General features: G+C 43.8%; 1 protein-coding gene across 1 annotated transcript in view; it reads right to left on the reverse strand.

The window, feature by feature from the left end:
• Positions 1–2,072: 2,072 nt before the first annotated feature.
• Positions 2,073–20,908, reverse strand: part of arhgap35a (Rho GTPase activating protein 35a) — a 95,498-nt gene continuing 76,662 nt past the window's right edge. Inside the window, exons 4-7 of the mRNA XM_084063836.1 lie at positions 14,813–14,890; positions 12,780–12,911; positions 9,203–9,308; positions 2,073–7,266 (exon numbers count right to left, since the gene is read on the reverse strand). Coding sequence (XP_083919962.1) covers positions 6,744–7,266; positions 9,203–9,308; positions 12,780–12,911; positions 14,813–14,890 — 839 coding nt within the window. The 3' untranslated portion in view covers positions 2,073–6,743. The remainder of the gene's footprint in view (positions 7,267–9,202; positions 9,309–12,779; positions 12,912–14,812; positions 14,891–20,908) is intronic.

Consider the following 20,908-nt stretch of genomic DNA (forward strand, 5'->3'; position numbering starts at 1 on the left):
AATATATATATATTTTTTAAAGTGAACATTTTAACTAAAATCTTTGCTTCTGGAGGTCCCTGGCACAAAACATTTTCAAATATATATCAATTTGAGGCACAAAAAGGTTTGAGAACCACTCAGGGGTCATCAACCCCTGGGCTTGTGATGGACATTTTCCTCAAACTGTATTTTTGCCAAGGACATACAAAATGAGTGGTCAATAATATTACCATAAATAAAATACTAATGCATATAACAGTCCAGTAGACATGGAGAACACATGCTGTGTTTATTAAAGAGGGAGAGTGGTTAGTCATCGTCCCTTTGAACTTCATTTTATTTCATTAAGATATTAAGTAGGAAAGCTGAGTGGGAAGGCGTAGACTGAGCAATTTGTAACCCATTTGAAAAAAAAGTCAAGTGTATTATTGTTATTATTTGCATGACCATCTCTGCACTTTTGTCTACTTTCTACTTCACTTTCTCGAAAGTGATGGCTTTGAACTTTTCAAAGCATTTAAGACAATCCGAGATGGTGAAAAGAATTATCATACTGACATCAACCACTGGTCATTTTAATATCAAAGCTTAAAAAACTCGGGCTCAGACATTTTTTTCCAGGTCCAGTCATTAGGCACGTTCTGTATCCACCACTCACTGTTTGGTACCTGGTTTAACAAGGTTTGAATACCTGTCTGGCAGTGTCTATGTTAGAGTGTTAATGGCAAAGGGCGTTTGGGAAACCCAGCTCTTATCCTGTTAAACTAGGTTCAAATCAGGTCATTCATTGGCATGGAAGACTTTTTTTTTTATGGTTCTCGGCAGTGACGTTTCTGGGTGTACTGGCACCCTAGGCCAGTGTCCTTGAGGGGGTTCCAGGAGGTCCCCAGCTAAATTGCTTACTAGCATCAAAATATGTTTAACCACTTTAACCCTATTTTATACACTAGCATACAACAATGGACAGCAGGCATCTTGATGAGAGTGCCTGTTGTGTGAATATGAACAGTGTGGATAATTCAATATCATGATGATGACGACTGACTTGCAATTATATTCTGATTTGATTTCAGTAAAGAAGTGTCCAATGATAATGTAGTAGTAAAAATGTTCTTGTTTTAAATGTATTGAAGTAAAAGTGAAAGTTGTGATGAGTAGGCTATAAACTGAAGTAAAGTATTGAAGTATACCACTGGTATTTCTGCATTAATTAAATCAGTTTTCTACCTATATTCTGAAGAAAAACTGGAGCCTGGCAAGTCAGTCACTGTATACTGGCTCAAGTGTTTTTATTTTTTAAATAGAAGATTTGCCACAGACATGGACAAGTCTTGCCACGTCTGTCCGTGTACGGACACATTGATGACCCCTGGAACCACTGCTTTAAATGAACCAGTCCAGAACAGAACCACGTAGCCTAATCAGGCGAGATGAAAAACTGTCTCTCTAGCTGGTGCCCAAGTTCACCAGCAGGTTACTGTTTAGTGAGACTGAGACCACATAAAAAGGTCTCAATCGACATGTCAAACTATTTATAATGATTGATTGATGTACTTTATTTAGTAAGACATGAGAACAGTACATGACAGTACATAACAGTACATAATGAAATAAGAACGTTTCAGTAAAAAGAGTCCCCTAGACATTTTATTGACTGGCATTTAGTTACCACTTACCAATTAATGACAGATTTGCATACAAGTATATAGCCTACAAATATATCCAACACATCTTTGGTGTCTCTCCGGGTGTCTCTCCGGGATCCAAAAAAATGTGAAAATACCAGATGTAAAAGCTCACATGTAGCAATGCACTGTGAGCTTGTGGATCCATTAATTTCACTATAGCAAATTGTTGAAAACTTATGGAAGTTTTTAGATGTTTTTTTTTTTAAAGATTCAGATTCTTTTGAAAAATGTTATTTTAAATTCAGAAAACTGTTTTGAAATACAATTTAAAAAAATAAAAAAAAACCAATGTGATATTTAAACAACCCATAAAAATGGGTCCCAAACCATTATTTGGAAAACTGTCCAATACCATCCATAGCTGCAGAAACAGGTAATCAATGAGATCAGAGACGTTTTTTAACAAGATTTGCTTTATTAACTATGATACAGATCACATAAGGCCTTGCTGTATACACCATTCCCATTGAGACAAATTACCATACTCTTAGCAAATAATGACAACATTTTTTGTTTGATGTATCTTTTTAGTGTACAGTACTTCATTTTTTTTTAAATCATTTTCTTTTCTCCCATTATATCTTTTTTTTTTTTTCATCACCTCTTAAATAGTGAGAGTGGTGGAGCCCTCTCCCTTGCTCGGGCAGAAATCATGCACTATACTGGACTGGTCTCTCAACCATTCACAAAGAAATTGTTAAAAAAAAATGCTTTGTAATTTTTTTTTAATTATTAAAATAAAACATAAAAAGAAACTTTTTTTCTATCACCATTGACTAAAGGGCAATGTGTTAGACCCCCTAACATACAAATAAACAACCATCTGAATATAGTTTTGCTTGTTTCTCATTTTAACTTAACAATCTGTCACCATTGTTGCAAAAAAAAAGGTAAAGAAAAAAAGAAAAGCAATGCAGCCACATATGATCGCTGAACCAAAGTCACATTTGTTTTTAATACAACTGTTTTCCCAAGAGTCACTTTGCCGCCCCCCCCCCTCCCCCCAACCCAACCCTTTTTTGCACAGTCTTTGGCTGCCTCACAGTCAGTTTCGTATTAACACATTGATATACACAGGGAACGCCACTGGCCGGCGTTCACACACACAAGTACCAGAGGTCACCCCCTCCTCCTTCCTCCCTCCATCTCCCAAATAATGATCCCATTCACCCATCTTCTCTCTCTCTCTCTGTGTCTCCCTCTCTCTCCAGCAGGGTGACGTTGTGGGGTAATGACCGCGAGGAGAACTGCATTCCTATACTTCAGGTTTGTTTGGATCACACTGGTGTCTGGCTATCCGCAGCACATAAGCCCAATCCCACGCACTCAGACACACATGTGCACATACACAGACAAACACACAGGCTCTCTGCAATACATACAAGGTTCATAGGTAGTGTAGGCTCATAAAAAGAACTACAGTTCAATAGGAGCTCGGGTTTTAGGGTAAGACTTCACGGATCGGCCCAAAGGCCTGTCATCTTTGCTTGAAATGAAAATGCTCTGGGGAGATGTGCAGACATGCAATCAAGTGTGAAATTAAACAGAAAAAGTGACCTTGGCGAATGTCGGCTTCACACAAACACACGTATGTGTGCACATGCACACTCATGTACGTACATGAGCGCCCGCACCCACACACTTCAAAAAGCGGACACAATCGGGCTCGGCGGTTCTTTTCAAAGCCTGATCTCTTATTGGTTTCTACGGTAACGGCAGACTGTGGAAGTGGAATTCTGGGATGCTCCATTCCGGTCGTGGAATGAAGCATGGAGCTGATGAATGGAAGGTCTGTTCTGTCCACTGTCTCGTCTCCCTCCGACCCAACTGTCTCCGTGAGACGAGCACCGACAACGGTGCAGTGGCAAAGTTTGACAGCAGTGGGGAAATACTTAACCACATGAACCCTATATACTTTGTTGACCAGGGTCCCCCCGGGGCTCTATAATTGGCCACCTCCTATATCCCCTCTACACCAAATGTCCCAAAATAGCTTACAGATCTGCCATTTTCTGCAAATGTTAGCCTATTATGGCATACCCAGAAAAGGAATGCGAGGGTATAAGTGGTTAAAGCAACAGTATTTTTTACTGTAGGTCTCTTCTTACGGAAAGCAGTAATTGCAACAATGACGCATCGTTGCTACAATAAAGATGGCAGCTTAATCTAGTCTCCAATCTGCTTCAAATGACTTTAATGACAGTGTCAACCAGTCAGTGTCCTACCTGACGCCAGGGTCTCAATGGAAGAGTGGGGAGACCACCTCCAACCACTGCAGAAGCGCTAGTTATACGGTATTAACCTTCTACTATACAGATTGGTTAAAATAATGTTTTATTCATTCAAATAAGTCCCAAATTGTAGCTTTAATGCAGTGGTTAACTTAAACACACGGTCTGAATTGTGTTTGCAGTGTGGGATAATGCTGTGTCTTAAGATGGCAGTCTACCGAGGCCTGCTGCAGTGGTTTCAATTGTTTCCAAATGGTATAAAATCTCCCATCTGTGACAGCTTGCGTCTCGCCTCCAGCTTGTATGTCCTGAGTTGATAATACATTAAGTCTCAATCTCTATTTCTCCCGTCTCCTCCAGTCAAATAAAGTGTCTGGGAAGACGGGGTGGGAAGCCCCTCGCCTTTTTTTTTACGGGCAAACTTGAGGAAAACATATTCCTCGAGGATATAACAATGACAGAAGACAGAGAGGGAATATTGGCAGCATTCACTGCATTTCTATTTGACTGGGAATGATTTAAGACATCCAAGCTTCATGGCAGGATGTATGTCCTCAGGGTAATCTCAGCTGACTAATCTTTAAAATAGTGCAGTGATATTGCTTTTATATACACTATGAGCCTTATGGGCACTAAAGTCCACTTTTTATTTTGACGCCAAATGAAGAAAATGGTACTTATACATGTGTGTATCTGCTGTTACATCCATAGCAGGAGAACGGTGCTACGCCCATGCAGCACTGGGGTGAGGTCATGAGTAATACCCATTCTCTCCTCCAGGTGTCAGTGGTGTGCTCTCAGACAGGACAGGGTGGATAGGCTCTATTCAAAGCAGCCATATTATGAAGACATTCACAGGTGTTACCAATGATACTAATGAAGGCTCTGTTCCATTCTGGTCAAACAGAGTCAGGGTGCTAATATAGTGCACGTTGGCTCACTGGAAACACTCTGCTACACCAGTGGGTCTAAAGTTGGGGTCCAGGGACCCTCATGGGCTTCCAAATGGCCCCTTACGGGTGTGTAACTCTGAGAGTGTACAAATTTGGTTCCAATTGTACACTCTCAGAGTTATGGGGGTCGTGGAAACCACTGTGCTACACTAAACGCAACAGAGCCTTCATTAGTATCATTGGTAACACCTGTGAAGGAAGTGATAATGTGGCTGCTGTGCATAGAGCCTATTGATGAATAAAGTGATTATAAAGGGTTTGTGTATCTTACATGACCATTACAACTTCAGATGTGCCTTAAAAGTGCTGAGAAAAGTGCTCAATAGAACAAGGTCCTTGTCATTGATACTATGGCATTGAATCTACAAGTAAAGCCACCACAGTCTTGAGAGGAAGCAAAATGACAGGTAAAGGCCCAAAACCAAACACAAACAGACGCACACCCACGTACACACACACACACCCACAAACAACAGATGCGCGCACACACTGTACACACACCAAGGCCACTCAAAACCAGGCCCGGATGCCTCCATATTTACTGGAATTCTATCAAATGAGGAATGGGAGCAGATGGAGGAAATGGAAAAACAAATTGAACGGTAGTTAAAATGCATATGAAATGGAGAGAGAACAAGATGAAGATGGATACAGAAATCTACTCGTCAAGACACAAAAGCACAGTCTTTTAGAGTTGCTTGGAGGGTTGTGGCATAAGGAGAGAGAGAGAGAGAGAGAGAGAGAGAGAGAGAAAGAGAGAGAGCGGGGAGAATGGGAGGAACGGCTCACGGAATAGCCAAGAAGAGATCACCCAGAATCCACTGCTCCATTCTACTTCCCGACAGATCCGGTTGGTCGAGATCCCCCCCCCCCCCCCCAGTCATAGTGTCTCTGTTGAAACCGGATATGTTTTGTTTGTATGCGTGTATGAGTTGCATTGCATGTGTGCGGATGGGTTGAAAGGGAGGAATGTGAGCATCTTAGTGGACAGAACATTCTTCCAGCGTGTCTAGTGAAGCCCGTATCTTGCTGAAGTCCTCTTTTTAACAGTGGTAAATCAAATTGCGGTCCGTCCCAACCAGGGCCTCTAGTTAGGTACAGTAGACAGGTCAGATGGTACAGGGTCATGGCCACACAAGAAAAATCCCCCGCGCACTCAGCGGCTGAGGGGTTGAGGAGAGTGGTTGTGGGAGGCACACTGGCCACTGTGTGTGTGTGTGTGTGTGTGTGTGTGTGTGTGCGCGCGCGCGCTGAAACAAAACAGAAGAACATATACAGTTCACATTCCTGCAGTGCGATGTGATTCCTGGGTGGAACTTGAGCATCGACTCCCTGGAAGAGTCCCACCGGCTCTGATAGGCAATACCACTCAAACATTATGTGCATGTGATGACTCGCGCGTGTGTGTGTGTGCGCGCGCGTGCGTGCGTGTACATACTCTGTAAGGCAAGGAGGCCTAGTCCTGTTGAAGTTGAAGAGAGAGAGAGAGAGAGAGAGGGATAAAGTGGTAAAGTGGGGGGGGGGGGGTGCTCAACGGCTTTTCAGTCCATCAGATTTTTCTCTCCTTGTTCGTGTGCCATGTTTTTTCTAAAAGCGACTGAGGCTCTCTCTCCCAAAAAACACCTGGGTTCCTCTCTATACATACTGCATCGCTCCATCACCTTATCCTCTTGGCTTCTCTCTTGACCTCCCGTTTCGATTTCAAGCGCTCTCCCCCTTCAATCCGCTTACTTTCAACATTTTAAAAAGAAAAAGAAAAACTCTCTCCCTCTGAACTCTTACGTCTTTCCGAATCTCAGTCTCTCTTTCTCGCTTTCATTCCCCCCCCCCCCCCCCCCCCCCCATCCTCTCTCTCTCTTCGTCTCGCTTTCCCTTGGTTTTTCCCTGGTTCACAGCGTGTGTTGTTCCGTAGGGGGGTGGTGCGGGTGCAGGGAGGGGGGCAGCAGGCCCGGCAGGGGAGACTGGGGCGTGGCGGGCGGGGAGTGGGGCGGGGACTGGTGCTGGTGGAGGTGATGGCCGTGGTGGTGGCCGTGGTGGTGGTGGTGGTGGTGGTGGATGGGCGGACCGTAGTGCGGGATGACGGGAGGGGTGGCGGGGAGGACGTAGGCCGGCGTCGGGGGCGAGGGCGTCGGAGACGAGGAGTAGCCCCCGGCCATGCAGGAGTAGGCCGAGGTCCCGCCGCCGGAGGAGGAGGTGAGGGTGGCCGTGGGGGAGCCGGGGAGGCCGTCAGCCAGGGGCTGATTGTAGAAGAAGTAAGCACACTGGTGGATGAAGCTCTCGATGATTGTCTGGTAGGTGCGCGTGGCGGTGAGGGCGTCCATGGTGGTGAAGTCCGGCCGCATCAGCGTGGGCCAGAAGCAGATGGACAGGTTCTCGCTGGTCATCAGGTTCGTCCGGCTGTTCTGACTCACCCTGGGGAAGCACAGGAATATGAGAGAGAGAGAGAGATTTAGCCTCAAGCAGTGTCTTTATGCTGTTGGTCTTGTCGATGTACAGATGGATTTAGTTTATTTTGTCCAAATGATTGGGTGCAAAATTGACCCACTGACATAAATGATTCCTTCTCTAAACCAGTGGTTCTCAAACTTTTTCGTGCCAAGGACGACCAAATAGACACTTCTTAGACCGCCGACCCCCATTTGAAAAGATAAGCCAGGGACCCCCATAATAGAAGATTTTTACGGCTCTCTAGCAGTGATTTCAACCATTTTAATTTCAAGGACCCCCAGTTTGACATGCATTAGGCTACGGACCCCCATTTAATGGCATGTATGTCTCTGGGACCCCAATTCATATTGTAAAATCAATGTTAATTTAACTCTGAGAGTGTACAAATGGAACCTAACGGGTCCATTTGGTTCCATTTGTACACTCTCAGAGTTACACACCCATAAGGGTCCATTTGGTCCCTGTCCATCATTTAGCTGGGGACCCCCTGGAACCCCCTCAAGTACCCCTGGGGGTCCCCGGACCCCACTTTGAGAACCAATGCTCTAAACAGCCTGGAAAGAGCTGATGTTTAACCAGTCTTAAACCCTGCAGTATATATTTTGTTGACCGGTGTCCCCCTGGGGTCTGTACCCCCCTCCTTCTATTTTCAACTTTCTTTTTTTTTAACTTGTCACTTCCACTTGGACCCTCCAAAATTATGGGGGGCTCCGACCCACAGGTTGAGAACCACTGTTTTAAATGATAAGCACCTGTTGGATGTTGACAATGTTCACATCCTTGAACTTCAAGTGAGCATGCACCATGACTAAATACTTCAGATAATATTAAACATGTTTGATTGAACGTTTTAGACAGCTTAAGACAGCTCGGGAATGACTTTTACGACCACCTTACACCAAACAATCGAGTTGATGGGAGCACAAACATACTGTATGTGACAGCGAAATCGCTTGAAATGAAATTTGGTGTAAGGCCGTCACAACTCAGGAACAGCCTACCATACACTGACATCCTCCTGATAGAAAGCAGCCGTTAATCACGAAATGATGAGTACATAATAATAGATTGAGGTGCTACAAACCACTATTTATTCAACACAGATGAAAGGTTAAGTGAATCATTTGCTAAATCCTCTATTTATAAACTTTGTCTTGTTAGTCAACGTTAATGTTTAATTGTAGCTTGGGACCTACAGAATAATATGGGAGTGAGCATCTGGTGAGTTCAGCAAGCCAGGCTGAAATGCCTGAAGGTCATGGCCAAAGTATTACCACAACGTTGGCACTTAATATAGCATGGCATGTAATATTATAAGATTTCGTTTTTCTTTCTTCTATAGATATATACAATATAAATTATTTACACTGTCACACGCTACACTTTCATATTACACATCCAGTGCACCTTTAATCTGCTTTCCCACGACATTTTATATTGCTGCATATACTGGTACTATTCACTGATTCCAATTGGGTGAGATCAGTAATCGTTATTAGCACTGAAAATCGGAAACAAAGTGTAGCACTACCACACTAGCAAAAGGGTAATAAAGCAAAAAGTTGTTCAACAGGCTATATTTTTTTAAACATTTGAACACAAATCTTGTATGGGGGGGGGTCTGCGGCCAAATGCATATCAATTTGGGGGTCCTTGACATGAAAAAGTAGAACCACTGGGCTATACTGTATGTGTCATATTCCAAAAAAGAGTCCACAAATAAGGCTATGACCTCAGTTTACACAATTCGATTTGCCATGACTCAAACGGAGTGAAGCTGGCTATATATACTGTCATTATGCATTTTGTGTGATGTCATTGTCAACCCCTGGGTCACAGGACTGGGTGACTTGTGGTGTTAGTCAGCGGGGCCGTCCGGAAGGCCGCCACAGTCACTCACTTGCTCAAGTGGCTGATGACGTATTTGAAGACCTCGTAGTTCTCCTTGGGGAAGCGACGGAGCACATCCTTCATCGTCTGCAAGCGCTGCTCCCTGTCGTTGATCTCTGAACGGAGAGAAAGACGAGACGAGAGAGAAGAGAAGAGAACGGAAGAGAAGGGGGGGGGGGGGGAAGGACGGATTAGTGGAACCGTGGAATGGCCATTTAACGGCGGGGGGGGAGAAGTTGGATTAATTTCTAGAGAAACCAGAGCAAAAACACAAGTGATTTCATCCTACAACGGGCGTGAGTTACACACAGGAACCGAGTGGCTGGCACAACACAAACACAAACACGCCTAATTCAAAAGGAATCCTATTGCTCACTCTAGTACACAAAGGGCCACACACATTCCACAACAAAGAGTGAGGAAACGCTCACACATGCACTAAACGTTATTGGGTCACAAGCAGCGACGTTAACGGATCACAACAACCATCGATGTTGCACACACATGCACGTTGCACAGGGTGTGTTACGCCCGATGGTGCGAGTGACTCATACAGATGACATAATCACTACAGCAAAACAACAGTCAATGCTGTGTGTGCGTGCGTGTGCGTGCGTGTGTGTCCGTCCGCCTGACCGGTGAGCCCTGCAGATGTTCTGCTCTTCATTACACACACACACACACGATTTACAGTCGGTGTGTTTGAGTGTATTCCCACAGTGAGGTAAGTATGCATCACAAACAGATTGAATTTGAACGAATAACATTTCAGCATTCCTCCTCCATTCCTCCGTCTGTACAGCCAGCTCAGTTGCTCAAAAACAAACACAGCGACCATTCCCTGACCAGAGCTCATCTATTTTCTAGCTCATTTTCTTTGTGTGTGCGCTACAGTAGTGCCGTATGGAGCCCACGTCCACAAGCATCCTGATACCCCCGACACACACTACAATTTAGGCATTTAGCACACACACACTTCTCAACCAGTAGGTGTCCTGGTCTACATCTCTCAATGGAGGAGAGGGGAGACCACCTCAAACCTCTGCCAATGATACTAGTTGTATTGTATTTATGTAAAAAATAGCAGAAATAGCTGCTTTTTTCTGTATTTGAAAATGTGTGAAAATCTTTCGACATGGAAACGATTATGCAAAAATAATTGCGATTCGATGATTATGTAATAAATGTGACAGGCCTAATTGTATTAACATAATTACCCAAATTCATTAAAACAAGTTCTGGACTGAACTGCATAATTGCAAAACTAAATTGCAACGTTCAATTACTTTTTCCAGTAACAGCCCTACGGTGACCTAAGAAGCAATCAAAAATGTCAAAGCCGGGTTGCTGTCGTCTGCAGGAATATTGCTGTGGAGCTGACCCAGGACATGTCACGTTCTCCACTTAACATAATAATGTGTCGCCAGCGAGCGACACAATCGTACGACGAAGTACAAATTGGGCTTTCTATTTCTCTCTCTTCTTACCCTCCATCATATCAGTTTACAGTTTAGACATTTAGCAGACGCTCTTAAACCAGAGCGACTTACAGTAAGCAAGGACACAAGATAATACATCATAATACATCAAATGCATAAAAATAGTAATCTAATAATAACCCATTAAGACCTGGAACGCATCTGTGTCACTTTAGATTTCTCTGACTATTAAAAAATAGCAGATATACAAGCTCATAGCGCGGCACCGAGTGCCACGCTATGAGCTTGTAGATCTACTATTTTTGAAAAATCTTTTTTTTTTTAGATTTTTTTCAAAAAACTGTTAAGATTTAGAAAACATTTTTAAGAATCGCCTCAGGTCTTAATGGGATAAAGTAATACATAGTAAACCAATAATCGAATAATAACTACTACATACGTAAACCAAGAACCTATCATCAGCCTACATTGAAACTATACACACTAGGATGCCAGGTCAACAATGACCTGGCATCTGTCTACATAACATGCTATCTAAGATGTTAGCCTTTGCATAGTCCTGCAAGGTCGTCAAGGCTAGGGCAAGTGCTACGGGCTGATCACCGACGGTGGGAGCTTTATCAGGTCTCTGACAGAGCTGAGAGGTCTTGGCAGGACTGTGTGTGTGTGTGTGTGTGTGTGTGTGTGTGTGTGTGGTTTTTGTGCACACGTCACACACAACTCTGAGTGACGGCAGCCCGCCGGCCTAGAGGTAAATCTCTCAGCCACGATGCTTGACTAAGCTACGTCTTAAATCTCCATGCCAACAGATTACAGGACACAGAGAGAAAGAGAGAGCCTTTGGCTCTTATAGGGAGGGCCGTCTTTTTCCTGAATTTATTTAGTTTCCATTATCCACAGCAGTACTGCGTCTGCGCCATTAAATATACAGTCATTCACACGCCTGCTCTGTGCCAAGGCATCGGTATATAACCTCCTCCATCAGCTCTCTCCCATTTTTCCTTCCGGTCATTCTCTACTCTCCCACTGTAAATGCCAAATCCATTTCTTTGCCACGTATGGATTTGGATTGTAATGCTTTGCTTCTTCGGTCAAACAAAAGTTAGAGACGAGAAAGTGATTTTAACAACATGAACCCCAGCATCGCTATCCTGGGGCTGAACATTCGGCAAACATAGCAGCTCTACGAGCTCACGTGTTGTGTGTTTGCAGATGTACTATGCTCTGTGAAGAGATTTGGGGCGAAGAGTAGAGGGACAAAAAGGAGCGAACCAAGTATAGACTCCTGTGGGACTCCGGTCAACGAACTATATATAGCTTTAGGAACATGGCGCCACTTCTCCATCAAACTCAATGGACGCGGCCGCCCTGCTCTCTTCTGTCGCCCTATTACTTTGAATGGTGTCCTCAAGCTCGATAAGTGGTTGAGGCACCTCAAACACACCACACACAAGTTATCAGTAGACGTCCAAACAGTCCCTAACACCATAGATATACACGTAGATACCTCATTGGCCACTGCTGAAGCAGGAGGTCTCTCCAGGCATGCGATGCTCATTTGGTATGTTCTTGCACTCTATTTCAATGACGTGACGCGCACGTCGCTTAACACCTACACTGCAAGTCACACAATGGACAATTGATATGCATCTAGGCTTATTCCTATGTTAATTCGCTAGGTGTGAGTCGGGAGCCTTTGAAAACTTTGTTGAGGTGCGAATTTAAAGTAGTTTTAAATCTATGCGTGTGCCTGCGTGTGCTCCTGGTCAAATAGGTTCCGGCACGGCGTGCAAGGCCGTCCCGTGAGCATTGCACCCCTGGGTCTCTCCACAACTAAAATTACAATGACTTGCTGAATTCTCAAACGATAGTCATGCGGTTTGGTTTGTTACAAATGTTAGACGTTGGTTGAATTCAAAATGTGTGTGTTTCACACCAGAACACTGTATCTTAGATAGATAACAGTAATGGTTATAAAACAGAGAAGCATTTTTAGTCCCAGATACTGAGACTAAAACGTACTTGCAGTGGCACTGTGGCAAGCTGACCCAGCTACTATGGCAGCGACACCATGTATTTACTGTATGTCTATGCCCAATAGCTCTTTCCCTTTATCACTGCCCCTCACAGTAGAATCCCAGGACTTACTGAAGGCCTCCACCAGGTCCGTCTGCATGCTGTAGGGCACCAGGGGATCAGGCAGCTCAGAGAAGAAGGCCTTCATGGCTCCCGCTACAGTATTGATGGTGAAGTCTTTTTCTACCAGGTCCAAATTGTAGTCTGACAGGGAACAAGAATGGAGAGAAACAGAAAAGGCATTACAAACAAAGTGTCTGAAGCACAAAACTGACCGAATCGGCAAATAAAAAGTGAGAACAACATCTGATAATCTTAACAATTCGCGTCATAAGGCGGTGACTGCATTACGGAACATGACACATTTTACGTAGGCGGGCAGCGGTTTCCCAGCACCTGGAGAGCGATCTCTTGAGACGCCCGACGCGTTGGGAAGTATTACATCTGATTCTCACAAGTCGTTTTGTGAGAATAGGATGATAGCGTTCAGAATTACGATCGTCGAAGTTGCCCTTTAACAAGCGCACTATTTCCGTCAAAACAATACACCAGCAAACCAATAACACAATTAAAATTCTTCACAGATGCATTTTGAAAGTAGGGTATTAAAAGGATTAGAAAAACCCAGAAAAAAACTCGCAAAAGACGTTGTGGCTTCTCTGTGCAATCTGTGGCTATGGACAGAAAGTCACTAGGTATGCAGTTCGTCAACAAGGACGTGCTTAACCCATTTAAACTGGGAACGCATTTGTGTAACCAGTTAAAGCATTATTTTATACTTTGGCTTCAAAAATGTATATATATATATTTATATATATGTTAATTTTTCAAAGCGAACATTTGTAACTGAAATCTTTGCTTCTTAACAAACAAACAAAGGGTTAACAAACCCTGCTCGTCCATCTTGGAAGAGAGATACTTCATATTATTGCCACTGCAGTTGCTGCTGCAGTGGGGGTGGGGTTTGAAAGAGAGAGAATTAGTGTAATTTGCTTCAATTGTGCTGGTTCACATACTGTATTAGTATTAGCGTGTAAGAGAGTGGGGGTACAGTATGTGAGTGACAGACTTAATTAAAAACGACACTTTCTGATTACAACCCCTCACCCCCCCCCCCCTTCAAAATAGGTGGTGTTAAGAGAATGACAGGGCAGAGAAAATATAACATAACAGAGTGTTCTTGAGCAGACCTAAGAGAGCTCATGTTTTCGAGAGTTTGTGAAGTGTAGAGTACTTCAGTTGCAGCGTTCCCACGTAATGGATTGTCTGGGTCTCTCGTGTGTGTGTGTGTGTGTGTGTGTGTGTGTGTGTGTGTGTGTGTGTGTGTGTGTGTGTGTGTGTGTGTGTGTGTGTGTGTGTGTGTGTGTGTGTGTGTGTGTGTGTGTGTGTGTGTGTGTGGCGGGGGGGGGGGGGGTTCTGGGGAAGTGCTTTTATTTATTCACTGCAGCTATGGGGACACCTGCAATGTAATTCCGTCTGTAATTGTATTGTCCCGTTGGTCCGCGGTTCGGATTGATTCGACACGCGGCTTCAACTCTGATTACCTGTGTCAGACTCAGACCTCGTGCCCGGCGTGCACGTACGCACACACCCACCATACCATCTCGCTCTGCTATCTATCGAGCCAGGGACCATGCTTCATTAACCAAACCAATCTGGGGGTAATTAACTGCCCACCCCAGATACACACGCATGGGCACACTGGCGCATGAACACACATGCCACACCCCCCCCCCCCCACACACACACACACACACACACACACACCCACAGGTATGCGTGCATGCACACATAGGACCAGACAGGAGATGGAGAGGGCAGCTCTTCAGGAAGTGAAGGCCAATTCCCTCAGTAGGATCAATGAGTCCAGATGCTCCCTGGTTAATTAAGGGGATCAGCAGACACACTGGCACCTCCATCATGCCCTGATCTGTGGGTCTACAGTAATGGCTCCCTGCCTGCTGGAGGAGATACTGGTAGTACTGGTGTGTGTGTGTGTGTGTGTGTGTGTGTGTGTGTGTGTGTGTGTGTGTGTGTGTGTGTGTGTGTGTGTGTGTGTGTGTGCGTGTGCGTGTGCGTGTGTGTGTGTGTGTGTAATGACTTACCTTGGTCAAACTGTCGCTGCATACCTTCCATCTCTGCCTTGTTCCCACTGACCCTGTAGATGCCCTCTGTAGTTATCCCTGAAGGGGGGAGAGCGAGAGAGAGAGAGAGAGGGAGAGGTTATTATTAATCGGATTGCTTCTTCATCAATTAATGCCTAATTTATACTCCAATCGTCATGCGTTGGAGTATAAATTGAGCTTGAACACGCATCAACAAATATTAGCAGTCATCGACAGCACCAAAATCCATAACCTCCTGGCCATGGCCAGCATTATAGCTGTGGAAAATTCTTTTGCTTTGACATGCAATGAATATCACGGTCGGCAGTCGATTCCTGGACTCTGTGGGGCTGAATAGGAACAGTGTATCTATCTTCCCGTGTTCTCAGCATCCAGAAACACTATTAGCACTATTTATTAAACTCATAAAGCACTCCTGCAGGGCTGCTAAGAGCCCACTTGTGCATTGTGTGAGCTGAGGCTACCATAGCGCCACACAAGTAGCATCGAGTGCCACGCTACGAGCTGGTAGAGCTGCTATTTTTGAAAAATCGCGAACATTTTGTGCAAATCTTTGAATATAATATATTTTTAAAGAGAACATTTGTAAATCAAATCTTTGCTTCTGGAGGGTCCCCGGAAAACACAATATTTTGAGATGGGGGTCCGCGGCCAAATACATATCATTTCGGGGCCTTGACATGAAAAGGTTTGAGAACCGCTGAAGTAGCAACATAGGTTTTTTTTTTTTTTTAAACTGTTAGGATTTAGAAGACATTTTAGTAGAATCAGCCTCAGGTCTTAATGGGTTAACCCTTTAAGACCTGAAGCCGATTCTACAAAATGTCTTCTAAATCCCAACAGTATTCTGAAAAAACATATGTTTCTATATCAGTGGTGCTCTAATCTGAGTTCCCAGAAGTTTTCGCCGGCTCAGCGAGGAACTTCTGGGCCAGAGCCCTGGGATTTGTGGGCGGGATGTAATTTACGCTCTGAATCTGAGCGGACACGCCTCTTACCGGTCTGGAGCTGTGCAACTCGTGTAAAAGTCCGACGAGAGGCAAACAGCAGTACACAACAATGGCGGCCGAAATTTCTCAAGGGGAAATTGCTTCCCGTCGATCCTATTTAGATGCAACACCCACTGCATTTGGATCCCGCCCCCTTTTCTTCATTGGCTGTTGATTTGAATCACAACGCAGTGGCCGCGCCCCCGCTGTCCAAACTCCGAGGCAATGCCTCCCAGACTAGTGGTGCTCTAACTTTTCCATTTCAAGGACCCCCAAACTTATATGTATTTGGCCGCGGACCCCCATCTCAAAATATTTTTGTTCCAGGGACCTCCCAGAAGCAAAGATTTGAGTTAAAAATGTTCGATTTAAAACAATATAAATTCAAAGATTTGCACACCTGTTCATGATTTTTCAAAAATAGCAGATCTACAAGCTATGAAAAGATCGACGAGTTAACCCCATCCACCTCTTTTCAACTTCTTATTCTCCACATCACCCACCTCCTCCATACATAGTTTGTTTTCGTCATTTGTCATGATAATAATCGAGGATACGGATGAAGAATGTGCGGTCGAGCAACTGAAACATCAGAAAGTGCATCATGGGAAAGCGAGAGAGAAAGGAAAAAAAAAGTCATGGCTGATGATGATTATTATTTTTTTCCAATTTAAAGAAAAGATAGCTATAACCCCCCCCCACCTTTCTACTCCCTCTGTTCTCTCTCTTTCGTTCGCTTTATCTCCAGCCTCATGTTGGAGGATCGGCGAGACAAAGACCAATCCACAGGAGAGAGACTGAGTCACAGGGAGTGGCAGAGAGAGAGAGAGAGAGAGAGAGAGAGAGAGAGAGAGAGAGAGAGAGAGAGAGAGAGAGAGAGAGAGAGGTAGAGAGAGAGAGAGAGAGAGAGAGAGAGAGAGGGAGGTAAAGGGAGAGAGAGAGAGAGAGAAAGGCACAGAGGAAATGAGAGAGCTCTCAGCTAAGGCATGGGGCATTGATCCCCTCTTTCTACCGATCAATTATCCACAAAGGGCTTTTCTAGCCAGACACCAAGAAAACAGGGGATAGAGGAGAGGAGAGGAGCAGATTTGGAGGGGCAGATGGCGGGAGGGGGGGGGGGGGGGGGGGGGGGTCACAGCGCCGTTAACCAGTGGTGTAAAGTAACTAAGTACATTTACTAAAGTACTGTACGTAAGCACAATTTTTTGAGGTACTGGAGCATTTCCAATTGTCTATACTTTTACTCCACTGCATCTCAGAGGCAAATATTGCACTTTTACTCCACTACAATTATTTGAAAACTTAGTTACTAGTTATTTTGCAGATATAAATTATTACATTATAAACCATACATTAACCACTTTAGCCCTATTTCATACAGCGGCTATTTGAAAATAGCCGATCTACAAGCTCACAACGCGTCACATCGCGTTGTGAGCTTGTAGATCTGCCATTTTCAAACATTTTTGTACTTTTACTTTTGGTACTTTAAGTACATTTTGATACCAATACTTTTGTACTTTTACTCAAGTCAATTTTGAATTCCGGACTTTTACTTGTAACAGAGTACTTCTACATTGCATCGATGCTTTTACTTAAGTAAAACATTTGAATACTTTTTTTGCTCCTGTAATGTGTTTCTGTGTGTGACAACAGCAGCCCAGCTGATCTCACAACATCAGCCCAGATTCAACTCTCGTCTCTGGAACCAGCGACCACGGGCTATTCTCATAGGTCACTACGGAGATGGCCGACTGCTCGGCGCTGCCCTTTACGTCGCTATGGTGGCCGCTACAGCCAGAAGATGTGCCCATGCATGCTAGCACACGTTCATCTCCTGAGTGCCCGCAAGCAAAGAGGTGGTGCCATGGTTTTGCACTTTTTCTGTTTTTCATGTGTCTATGAGGTTGATAGAACTCCATTAAGCCCCCCTGGTGGTGTTTTATGGTGTTTTATGTCTTCTCTGACTACTTTGAGTTTCTACCTGGAGGCTGAAACCTTGAGGGTCAAACGTGCCAATAGAGAAACAGCGCTTTAGTGACATAGTAAAAACATACCCTCCCCCCCATTATCATAACACAACAGGTGTGGGCATGAGGAGGAGGAGGGACTAGGACAGGTGGGTGGTGCTAAGGTGGTGGAGGAGGTGCTAAGGTGAGAACCAGGTATACTTAATGAACTGGAGGCGTGTCCACATAAAAACATAATTTTAACAATTTCTGTATACTTTTTTGAAAAAAATCTTCCTCCTATAACCATAATACCTGATGATTATGTTTTAGGATTGAAAAATCACTGAAAATCACGGCACCCCATCTTTAACAACGCAGCTACACTAGGACACCGTGAAGATAGCCAGAGCTGAACAGCAAGGCTAAGTCACCACAGATTGAATTTATAGAACTATATGAAGGCTCCATCTACAGTACATGCTCAGAATGTCCATCTAAAAGGTTTGACCATCATGTATGAACCTTCAACTTCAAATTAGCTTGAGAGGTATTTCAACACACTAAATATCACTGGTCATTTTTTTTGTCAAAGTAATGTTATCATTATTGTCTATAATGGTCCTTTAACCCATTAAGACCCGAGGCCGATTCTAAAGATGTTTTCTAAATCCTAGTGTTTTGAAAAATATATTTTAAAAAAATGTCCACGATTTTTCAAAAATAGCGGATCTACAAGCTTGTAGGTGCCGCGCTACAAGCTTGTAGATCTGCTATTTTTGAATAGCCAAGGAAATCTTAAAATGACACAGATGCGTTCCCGCTCTCAATGGGTTAACCCATTTAGACCCAAGGCAGATTCTAAAAATGCCTTCTAAATCCTGAGCTAAGTTTTCTGAAAAAACATTTAAAAAAATAGATATGTTGCTATACATATAGCAGCAGGTAATGTTACAAAAAGGGGCTCCCAGATTGAAAGGTACAACAACGAAGAGCGGTTCTCGGTCTAAATGGGTTCAGGGTCCCCACACATTTTTAGCAATGAATTTCCAAAACCTTTCCAAAACTTTTCCAGAATATTTAGCCCAATTTCCAGGCCTATATAACAATCATTCGGCGCAATAATGTGTCTCTTACTCCTATGTAGAATGCCCAAAGATAGGCAGTGTAGCAAAAATAAAGTTTGAGACATACATTAGGCTGCCGTCACACAGCCCGTTCGGTGAAAAACTACTTATGTTACATATTTCGTGTAATATTATTCATGTTTATGAAAATGTTTTGTTTTAACAAAATCAATAGCCAAAAACAATGCATAGCCAAATATTTTTCCAGGACCCTTGATAAATTCCAGGACCTTTGATGATGTTTGATCAATTTCAAACCTTTTCCAGTACTGGATTTTTTTTATTTTTTTTTTCAAAATATTTCCAGGAATTTCATGACCGTGGGGACCCTGTGGGTTAATCCATTTTAAAGTACAGATTGATTTGAAAAAATGATCACAAAAGACTGACTAACAAACATAATTCTAACATCTATGACTCATAACGATTTTTTGCCAACAACGACTCAAGTATTCAGGTAGGTTTGGTAACATCTCAAAGCTTAGCGCAGTGGTTCTTTTGGGGGGTTTCTAATTGGTCCCTTACAGCAGTGGTTCTCAAACTTTTTCATGCCAAGGACCCCCCCGCAAATTGACACTTATTAGCCCACGGACCCCCATTTCAAAAGATATGCCAGGGACCCCCATAAGAGAAGATTTTTTACGGCTCTAGCAGTGATTCTCAACCATTTTAATTTCAAGGATCACCAGTTTGACATGCATTAGGGCTACGGACCCCCATTTAAAGGCATTTCTATCACTTGGACCGCAATTTATATAGTAAAATCTATGTCAATTTAACTCAGAGTTACAGACCCATAAGGGTCCATTTGGTGCCTAATCTATCATTTAGCTGCGGACTCCCCTGGAACTCCCTCAAGGACCCCTGGGGGTCCCCGGACCCCACTTTGAGAACCAATGCCTTACAAGTCTCTAACTCTGAGTTATGGGAGTCCTTGAAATTAAAACGTTTGAGAAGCACACTGACTTGGTGTGCTTCACAATCAGTCAGCTTCACAACCTCGTTAACTATTGGAGGCTATACTTTCAGGTGTGGGGTCAGTCGCTTATAGTCGTTTCCTGTGAAATTCCATAACAGTCGGAGATTCCAGACACGGAGGCAAGGTAGATACAGAGTCTGAATTACAACAATGAATGTAAACTACACTACGACGGTTCAGCTCATTTCCCCTTTCAGTCTCACCAAAAATGTGCATGGTGGGTGTGTTGCTGACTTCCTGTAATAGAATGTGTGTGTGTGTGTGTGTGTGTGTGTGTGTGTGTGTGTGTGTGTGTGTGTGTGTGTGTGTGTGTGTGTGTGTGTGTGTTATCTGAAAACAAACAATATTATTTCTATGTGCACACATATCATTGGAACTGACTGTGGGGTTGAGTGAGGCTGCTGTGCTCTGCAATCACAGCACAAACAAGCACATAGCGCATGTGCGCGCGTGTGCACGCGCGCGCACACACACACACACACACACACACACAGTGAACGGACGCAGTGTGAAAAATAAAGCAGGTCGGAATAAAATTAATGAGAAATGGGCGAAAAAATAAAGTGAGAAAAAGTGAGGGAGGATGAGAAAGGGGAAAGGACAAGAACCGACAAGAACCGATGTTCAATCTTCAAGTCGTGTAGCATATCCACACACACGTGATGGAGTATAAATCTAGTTAAAGCTGCAATCCTGGGGGGACCCAACAGCTGAGTGGTTAGGACGCGTACCACATGGGCTCATACTGTATGCCTGACAGCGAGTCCACGAAACATCTACCATTCACCCAAGAGGCAAACCCCGGTTGGCCATGGAAGAAATTTGCCTAATGAGCTTCAGTCAGTACTACATGTCAACCAGTGGGTGTCTTAGGACTTATCCAACACCACGGTCTAGATTTCTCAACTAAGAGTAGGGAGACTACCTCCAATAGGCTCTATTCACAGCAGCCATATTATGAAGACATTCACAGGTGTTCCCACAGCTGTTTGAGAAACGATATAGTAGATCGTTGAAAATTCAAAACGATT

This window comes from Gymnoscopelus microlampas (assembly GCF_963454915.1).
Source record: "Gymnoscopelus microlampas genome assembly, chromosome: 8".
NCBI lineage: Eukaryota > Metazoa > Chordata > Actinopteri > Myctophiformes > Myctophidae > Gymnoscopelus > Gymnoscopelus microlampas.